This window comes from Sapajus apella, unplaced genomic scaffold, assembly GCF_009761245.1.
Source record: "Sapajus apella isolate SASKATOON/1434 unplaced genomic scaffold, GSC_monkey_1.0 scaffold15, whole genome shotgun sequence".
Lineage (NCBI taxonomy): Eukaryota > Metazoa > Chordata > Mammalia > Primates > Cebidae > Sapajus > Sapajus apella.
In genome coordinates, this window is record NW_022436955.1 from 25,332,849 (window position 1) to 25,342,714 (window position 9,866).

General features: G+C 41.7%; 1 protein-coding gene and 1 long non-coding RNA gene across 4 annotated transcripts in view; one reads left to right on the plus strand and one right to left on the minus strand.

Moving 5' to 3' along the window:
• Positions 1–3,649, plus strand: part of PLCG2 (phospholipase C gamma 2) — a 181,193-nt gene extending 177,544 nt beyond the window's left edge. For all 3 annotated transcript variants that reach the window (XM_032283879.1, XM_032283880.1, XM_032283881.1), the window contains 2 exons: positions 904–1,088; positions 2,151–3,649. In XM_032283879.1, coding sequence (XP_032139770.1) covers positions 904–1,088; positions 2,151–2,193 — 228 coding nt within the window. In that variant the 3' untranslated portion in view covers positions 2,194–3,649. The remainder of the gene's footprint in view (positions 1–903; positions 1,089–2,150) is intronic.
• The window catches only part of LOC116555363, a 785,279-nt gene that overhangs the window by 54,922 nt on the left and 720,491 nt on the right, over positions 1–9,866 (minus strand). The window lies entirely within an intron of this gene.

The window sequence follows — 9,866 nt, forward strand, 5'->3', positions numbered from 1 at the left end:
CTTGGGTCATGTGCCTGGAGGTGGTACTGATGGAAAGTAGAAATCATTCCTGGCTACAGGTGAGGTACACGCCCATCTCTGGAAGGTGTAATTTATGGTACCTTGGCTTTTTTTGGGTAATAGCTTTGAGATATAATTCATATACCCATATATCACTCATTTAAAGTGTACAAGTCAATGGTTTATAGCCTATTCCCTGTTGCACAGCCATGGCCACAGTCAATTTTAGAACATTTCCAGCACCCAAAAAGAAATCTCATGCCCATTAGCTGCTGCCACTCACTCCATCCCCCAGACCCCAGTGACCTTTAATCTACTTTGTCTGTTTGATTTTGCCAGTTCTGGACACTTCATATAAATGGCATCGTGCGATATGTGATCTTTCAGAGTTGGGCTTTTTCACTTAGCGTAATGTTTTCAAGGTTCATCCATGTTGCAGCTTGTTACCTTGCCTTTTAATGCCCTTAAAAGATCTTAAATTATCTGCCTCCTGCCTGTCTCTCTGTTCTCATGTCATTGCTGTTTTTACTTCTCTGCTGGGTTCCACTTTAAGCATGCAGCTGCTTAGACACTTTTTCACTTAGATAAAGGCCAGAAGGTGACATGAAGACCAAGGGAAAACCAGATTAGATTAAGAAATAGGATCTACAATATAGGCATTATTTTAATGTTTTGCAATAAAGCAACAGTGTAAGGACCCAACACTTTATAACCTGCTTGCTTCCCCTACAATAAATGTGTTTTATCTTGGGTTAAAATAGGCCCTGGCTCTGCTGGGATAATCCATGTTGCAAAACTTCTGCCCCATGCTCCCTTGAGGTGTGCTCGTGAGATGCCACGTTCACATTTTGGTTTGGAAGGTATAGTCACCACATGGTTTTTCTCTCCCCTGCCATCCTCCAGGAGAGTGAAGAAGAACTTTACTCCTCCTGTCGCCAGCTGAGGAGGCGGCAAGAAGAACTGAACAACCAGCTGTTTCTGTATGACACACACCAGAACTTGCGCAATGCCAACCGGGATGCCCTGGTTAAAGAGTTCAACGTTAACGAGAACCAGCTCCAGTTGTACCAGGAGAAATGCAACAGGAGGTAGGTCAGCCCCTCCACCTGCAAATCCTTGGGGGCTCTCTAGGCACAAGGATGTTGGACACCGGAGGCCAGGCTTCTGGAAAGCCCTCTGAGTTGCTTCTTTAGAAATCCTTGGCCAGGCACAGTGGCTCACGGGCCAGGCATGGTGGCTCATGCCTGTAATCCCAGGACTTTGGGAGGCTGAGGCAGGTGGATCCCCTGAAGTCAGGAGTTAAAGACCAGCTTGACCAATATGGAGAAACCTGTCTCTACTAAAAATACAAAAATTAGTTGAGCATGGTGGCAGGCGTCTGTAATCCCAGCTATTTGGGAGGCTGAGGCAGGAGAATTGCTTGAACCCGGGAGGCAGAGGTTGCAGTGAGCCAAGATTATGCCATTGCACTGTAGTGTGGGCAACAGAGGGAGACTCCTCTGTTGTCCCCCACAAAAAAAAATCCTTTGGCACTCTTGACTCTAGTTCTCTTTGCTCTAAAAATTAACTTACAGTGATACCTTCAGCACTTACCACTTCCCTAAGTAGAACTGTTTCCTCTAGAAGGACACTTCAATTTAATAGTGAAAATAAATGAAAACCACTAACTTTTAAGGAGTCCTTATTGTGTTCCCAAGAATGGGTTACACCAGTGGTTCTAGACTGGGGCAAAATCCCCCAGCAGAGATGCTTCTGGTTGTGCTACAGGCACATAATGGGGTGTGGGGCAGCCAGGGTTGCCAAGTGTTTCACAGTGTGTCTGAATGTCCCGAGAAACAATGATCCAGACAAAAATGCTCACAGTGGCCACCAGTGAGACACACTGTGTTGCCTGCCTTACGCACATTATTCTCCGTTAATCTTCATGTTAGCCTGCAGAGTAGCTCTCACTCTGTCACTACTGGGGAGATTTAACCTCTCTGAGTCTCAGTATCTTACCAGGAACTTGGAGCCTGCCTCTCTCACGCTCAGCCCTATACCATCCAGCTGTGAATGACTGGCAGATGTGTGGATAGAGGAATGTTCCGGAGTTCAGCACACAGCCCTTTTCTCATGCTCCAGTGCTGACGGTGAAATCTGTTTTATTTTAGGTTGAGAGAGAAGAGAGTCAGCAACAGCAAGTTTTACTCGTAAAAGCTGGGGCGTGTGTGACAGGGCATTGTGTGTTTGCATGTAGGAGAATGTGCTGTATTCACACTCTGGGAAGACGCTAATCTGTGACATCTTTTCTTCAAGTCTGCCATCAAGGTGACATCTCTGAAGACCCAACTGGCATGAGTGGGGGTAATTTCCTGTTATTATTTTCATCTTGGACAACTTTCTTAACTTATATTGTTTATAGAGGATTCCCCAAAACACGCTCCTCATTTTTGGCCTCTCATGTTCCAAGCCTCATTGAATAAAAGCAGTGAAAACCTTGGTCAGTTAAGCCTTCTGTTGCACGATCTATACAGTGAACAGGATTTCCTTTCCGGCCAAGAAGTTTCTACCACACTCACGATTCAGGTAATGGACTTCCACGGAAAATGAACTAGAAATCTAAGAAACTATTCATTAGGTTCTGAAAAGGATTTTAACTAAAAGGGAAATGATTCTATAAGGGCCCAAAGAGAAGCCCTTACCCGCAGGCAGCTTGCTCAGTTCAGTGTACTTGAACTACCACCGGCTGCCTGCTGCAGTCCACCAGAACATGGTTGAGTGATGGAATCTGTTCATTAAGATAATTTCTAATTAATGGTCACAGCTTGTTTTGTGACTAGAGTTAGTGGGATGGAGGTGGGAGTCTTGGGCCTCTTTGTTTTAAAAAGCCCATCAGAGAGATCAGAGCCTTGCTGCAGGGGCAGGCTCTCACTTACTCCGGGCTCCTGGCTCTGCCAGCTGCTGGGAGGCTCCTGCCCCACTTATCCCCCATGGCCCTACTAAACTGTCTGGGAGGCTGCTGGAATGGCACTCGGTCCACAGCTCACCACAGACAAGAGGCCAGTTGCTGCTTGAAAGAGGTAGACAAAAGTTAGTTTTATGGCAGAATGTCTCTGGGTTTCCCAGTTTTCTGGAGCAGCAAGCTGAGCTTTAATGAGCTAAGCATTAGGGCGTTACAGAAAATTTCAAATGCAGCAATCTCCCTTTGGGCAAACCTTCCTAGTTCATGATAATACATGCGGGTGGCGAGGGCTTTACACCTCTGCATCTTAAGGTATGAATACACATCAATAATAGAATACGGCTTTTTCAAGGAGAGGAGAGTGCTGGATTGGGAAGGGAGATGGTTGGTAGAGTCACAACTTCTCAGTGAGTGAACTGACAACTGATGGAAAAACAGGTGTAATTGTGAAAAGCCATGGCTGCAGTGGCAAAGAACAAGCCATCAGTAAACCTGATACTGGCTGTGGATGCAACTGGCCTCTAGAAACCCATCTGGCCTTCCTCTTATTATCCAAAATGCTGGGCTTAGCATACATATATTGCTGAAGAGCAGGGCAGAACAAATCAGGCTCTGACCAGAACACCCATCTGGTGCCTTGATTCTACAGAAACTTATTGATCACCTCCACATGCCAAGTACAGTGCCAAGATCTGGGGGTACAATGTTTTTAAAAAAAAAAAAGAGAGAAGAAAGCTATAGGTCTCATCAATCATCTCCATCTGCGAGCTCCTCAAAGAAAGGCATCTACCTTCCCTGAAGTCAGGAATACAGGGAACTGCAGTCTGGCCAAGGAAGTGTTGTTACCTGGTGCTATCCCTCCAGTGACTCCGCGAGCTGGGAGTTGCTATTTTATTTGGCAGTCAGCCATTGAAGAAAGAACATTCCTCTTAGTGGCAAAGGTTCAAAGCAATGTTCAAGACAGGTTGGGTGAGAAAGGCACTGGGATGGGTGCCACAGGCACTCTGTAGCCAGGGCCCCATTAGCTGGTGGCCAGGTAGCCACCAGAACCTACTGATTGCACGTGGCATCTTCTCCAACCCCTTTCAGCTCTGCCATTACCTCCTTTCAGCTCCCCACTTCACTCTGCTTAAAACCACAATGCTAAGACCTGCATCCCCTTTCTGCCCAAAATGGATTTTTGGCTACCATATCAAAGAAATTGTCATATGGCAGCATGGGAAGCAGACGCCAAGCCTCTCTCCAGCTCCTGCTGTGTAAAATCCATGCGCGGCCAAAGAGCAGTCAGGGGATTATGACATAAATGGCGCTGGGAAGAACCCTCTGCCTAAAACCGTTGGCTTCTCCTGGTGCTACAACTGGAATCCACCATTAGAGAGTACTTGCTTTCGTTCCTTCCTCCTGTCCTTGATAGGGTAACATGTTAATTTGGTTCTAGGTGGTGGCAGGGACCAATTGTCTCAGAAAAGGCACAGAAGGTATCATGGTTCTTCCCAGAGTCTGTCTGATGCCACATAACTTCAGTACCTAGCTGAGATGTGCTTCCTACATGACTGTTAAAGCACTGACAATCCAGGCCAAGGAGACTAGTAGCAGGCACGTTCTGAAAGATGGAAGCAGCATGGATAGATGTGTGATATTGTGCTGGCCTAGAGCCAGAACCAGAGCAAAACTATTTTATAAAATGCAAAACTGTTTTTAGATAAGTTGAAATGGCTGCCCCATTCTCCTCACAATAACTACTGTCCTTGGCCTCTGTAAATAGAACTGCCAGTTTGTTCTTCAAAACTATGTAAAGCTGCTTACCTTTTCTTATCAGTAACTGCCAGAATTGCTAGCCTTTGCTTACCGGCAATTGCCAGACTAAGCAGCCCAAGCTAGTTCCATCCTGGCTCCTGTGACTTGTAATAAGTAACTAAGGTCTGTGATTTCCACCTTAACCCGATAATGTGTAAACAAATGTTTATCTTGACTTCTGTAAACCACTTAAGTAACAAACGGAATGACAAAAGTCCCCTGGCCCTTGGAATGTCCGGAGACCCCCACCCTCATCTCTGCTCAGGAGGTAATTTACAGAATCCACTAGCCCTCGGAATGTCCGAAACCTTTTCATCCCCATCCCCGCCCCTCACCCCCACTCCCAAGGTGGTTTTTCGGGTATAAAAAATCGTGGCACCCTCCTGTTGCCACCACAGGTTGGAGAGACGTGAGTCCTCTGTGGTCGCCAGCATAATAAATGACCCTGCAATCTGGCATACTTTTGTCTTGTGATAACTTTCTATGCTCGGTCAAATACAACAGATGTGAGCCACAACTGCATCTGTGTTACACTTTTTTTCCACCATTTTCCTAGGTGTGTTATTTAGAGTATTAGGTATTACATGGAAAAATAAAGTGGGGAGGCTGGTTAGGCCTTGTGAGTTTTGAAAACTTAGGTTGTACAAAGCTAAATAGTTTTTCCACTGTGAGATTAGAGTAGAACGGGCAAAGTGTGGAGGGTCACATTTTCCAAATGTGATCTCAGGATCCTTTTGCCAGAACCGTCTCATTGGACTTATCTACAGTGGAACACATTTGCAGACCTGCTGCTCTATTACGAAGGCAGCCGGGCAGCATGGTCTAATACTTTGTATGCTTTGCGACCTAGTTAAAATCTAAAGTGAAGCCGCCAAGGCCAGTGGTCTTCAGATTGAGCTAGCCTTACCCCTGGGAGTATACCAGAGCTTTCTAAGGAACGTACAGGCTTCCATACTCTCAAGGGAGCGGTGTTCAGAGCCTCTCCTTCCTATTGTATTCTTCCCTAAGACTCATCTGCATGAGCAAATGCCCTTTTCTCACCTTAAGGCTCTCTCCACCTCCAGTCTTATTGTAGAGCGTGACCCAAGGTGGAAAACTCAAAATGTGGATATTTGGAAAGCCAAAGGCTTAACAGCAGGGCACAGATCCTTATGCAAATGGATTTTCCAATATTTTCTAGTGATTCCCAATTCTTTGCTTTCAACAAAGTGGAAGGAACAACAGATTTCTGAGTCTCTTAGCATGTAACTACGAAGGGGTTGGAAGGATCAGTGATTATGCTATCATAAAACTTCCATTCCCATTGACATATCTGTGTGAAGAAGGATGAGCACCTCCATACATGACATTGAAAAGGGAAAACAGAATCGATGATGAACTTTGGCTCATTCTCAAGATGATACCAATCTACAGAGATGAAATAATTGTGGAGAACAGCCCTTTCATCTCATTAAGTGATACCTTTCCAAAGAAGTTTTACTATGTTTAATAACTTAGTAAAATTTATGCCATGTGTTCACTGATTCAGCTCAATCCAGAAGAAAATTTTTAAAGGCTTACAGAGTCTTAGGATTGTAGGATACTATATAATACTTTTGGTACAGAGACAGAATTAAACAATATAAAAATCATAAATTTATTAGGCTAAAATTCTGAGGGAGAAGTGGTATGAAAATAAAAATTCAAGGAGCAAAAGGAAAAGTGGGGCATTCTTTGCTATTAAAAATTAGCTTGTTCCAGGTAAGACTGATCATAAAAACATGGTCCTGTTCATATAATTTAAAAAAAGATAATAGTATCTATCAAATAACTTATATTTAGAACCTCCTGGGCCAAATTTAAAAAGGAATACAACAGTTTTATTTAAATATGTAGCGTTTATGGTATGCCAGCCCTTTGCGACTATTTATGATGAGAAATTTTAGATGTCAATATAGAAACGTGCAAGAAGGTACAGAGATTTTCAAAATTCACTTAAGAGGCATCTGAGCATAAAATTTTAAGATTGCTGACCTAGGGCCACTAAGTGATGAATTGTATTTGGAAGCAAAAAGGATAGCTAAGAAGGGCCTCAACCCTTTTAACTTTAAAAGGAATACAACTTAACCTTCAACCTGTGTGACATTTAACTTTTTGAACCCAACCCTAAAAGCTATCTTGTAACCAACAGAAAGTTAATCATTAGATTTGGAAATATACAGAATTATAAAATTGGCATTTAAAAATACACAATAATTTGCTGCTGGTTTTTAATTTTCAAAATATTTTCTTTTTGAAGAGCCAGATCTCACAGTGATCCTGCCTCTCAGAAATTTCCACATTTCTTGTTTTTCATTAGGCCTTAAGAAGCTGCATTTGTAAACTCGTGTTACATTATGAAAGCCTAATTTATTTTTTATATAAATAGTGTGTGCTTTGTGTACACAGAAAATTATGTGAATGAGTCATACGGAGGTTGGCTATTGTTAATGTGAAAATTAAACACCTGTATCACAGTTTGAAAAATAAAAGTTGTATCTGAATGAATATAACAGTCTGCCTAGAACTTTTTAAAAAAACTGCTATTCACCTTTTAAATTACCAAATAAAACACACACACAAAATCATTTAGTCATGAGAGAGGCAGAGTTAGTTATTTTTTGAAATGTGTTTTACTATCCTATTACCACATTTCTGTAGGTAACAGGTTTATCTTACCTTCAGCTAAAACTCACTCTGTCAAAACTCAAGTTTGTAAGATTAATACTTGAGTGCTCTTCAATTTACCAGTTTTTGAAATAATGTTTATTGTTGGAAGGAGCAATGACCTTATTATAAGCCCCTGTATTTCTCAGCTAAGTGACAAGATCCCTAGAACTATCAATCACTACGTTTCTTGCCAGCAATCCCTAGTCCACAGGAAGCCATGCTGTATCTCATAGCTCTGACCCTCAACTCCAAGCCCCCAATGATTAGATTAGTTGCCCTGGTCCAAAGATTTAAGAATAGCCTATGATCAACCTCTGCATTAGAAGATGAGCAAGGAATAGGAAAAAGCAAAGGTGAAATTAGAACTGCCAAATGACCACTTTTAAAAATGGATACAATCGTAACTCTCATAAAGATATAAAATGCACATATGTCAGAAATCTTATTAATTAACAAGGGAACCACTGAGATGCTCCAGCTTGTTCAAAGGAGAATTCAAAGAACAATATATCTATACAGTATAGGTATCAGCTGTCCGGATTATGTGATTTTATATCGTTTCTTCATATTTTATTGTCTGAATAATGCAAATTATTCACGTCGATAGAAATGCAAATTGTATCCTGTGGAGATTCAGTGGATCATTGCCTTGTGGATACTGACCACTGATTTTACCAGTTTTATATCTATTAAATTTATTTCAGCATTGCTGATGGATGAGAAATCTGACTCCTATCTTACTCCACACAAAAAAATTAAGTCAGTTATAGATCAAAATGTGAAAGATAAAACATTATTTCTAGAAGGCCGTCACAACATTGGAGTAGGGAAAGGTTACCTAAGCAAAACTGCAAAAGCAGTATCTCTAAAGGAAGACTGCTAAATTTGACTCTCCTAAAATTCAAAACTGGTCTTCCTCAAAAGATACCATCAGAAGAGAGAAAGGCTAGCCACAGAGTAGAGGGAGATATTTGCAATAATGTATCTGACAAAAGACCTCAGCCAAAAAATAACTCCATCCTTCCAAGTCAGTGAGAATAAGACAATCCATCGGAGGAAAGGGGCGTATTTCATGAATAAGCACCTCACAAGAGTCTATCCAAAGGGCTGATATGTTTATGAAAAAGTTCACTCATTATTCATATGGGAAAAATGAAAATCAGAGCCTTGAGATACTTCTACACCCTTACTAGAGTGGCAAAAATTAAAAGCCTAACATGTTGGCAAGAATGTAGAGCACCTGGCACAGTTGGGTAAATTAGTACAAACTACACTGTAAAAATGTATGATACTCTCTACTGAAATTAAACCTATACACACCCTGCAACCCAGTAATTCCAACCCTAAATATATACCTAATACTAAAGCATATATATATATATATGCTTTAACACCAAAAGACATGTACAAGTGTTCATAGTAATGTTACTCACAATAGACAAACACTGAAAAGAGCCTTAAATGTCCATTTACTAAAGAGTTGATACACACATACAAATGCACATTTGGACAATGGAGCACCATACAGCAATGACAAATGACTGAACTGCAACTACAGGAACTGCACGGATGGATTATACAAATACAAGTTGAATGAAAGGAGACACACACACACAGACACAGCAAAGAGTGAAATAATATAAATGAGAAGAGAGGCATATAGCTAAAATGTGGGATATTTGTAAGATGGAAATAGTATAAAGTGGTAAAGCGGAGAGAACACAGCCCATATACGTAACATGGGCACATTCACACAATGCTGTGTGAGAAAAGGGGAAATACAGAACAGTGCTACCCAGTGATGCCATTTACACACATTTTAAAAATGCCCATAAAACAGTATATATTGATTACACCATACACACAGCTAAGGAGGTAATACAGGGATAAAAATGGACTGAAAGGAGCATCTTAAAGTCAAGAAGGATTGAGCCAGATAGTGGGAAGGGCAAAAGCAATGTGACCGAGAAAGGAGAAATAGTTTTAGCTTGATTATGGGTTTTCTTTCTTTTTTAAGGATTGGGAAGTGTTGCTCTGCTTGACACAATGTAAATGCAGCCTGCTCTACCAAAAAAGGGATACAGGCATACTCAAGCTTTCTGGTCCATAGATGAATAGCTAGACAGAATAATAATAAATAATGAAAATGAGGCTGGGTATGGTGGTTCATGTCTGTAATCCCAGCACTTTGGGAGGCCGAGGTGGGTGAATCACTTGAGGTCAGGAGTTCGAGACCAGCCTGGCCCACATGGTGAAACCCCGTCTCTACTAAAAATACAAAAATGAGCCAGGCATATGGTGGTGCACACCTGTTGTCCCAGCTACTCCAGAGGCCGAGGCAGGAGAATCGCTTGAACCTAGGAGGTGGATGTTGCAGAGAGCCAAGACTACCACTGCACCAAAAAAAAAAAAAAAAAAAAAAAAAAAAAAAAAAAAAAAA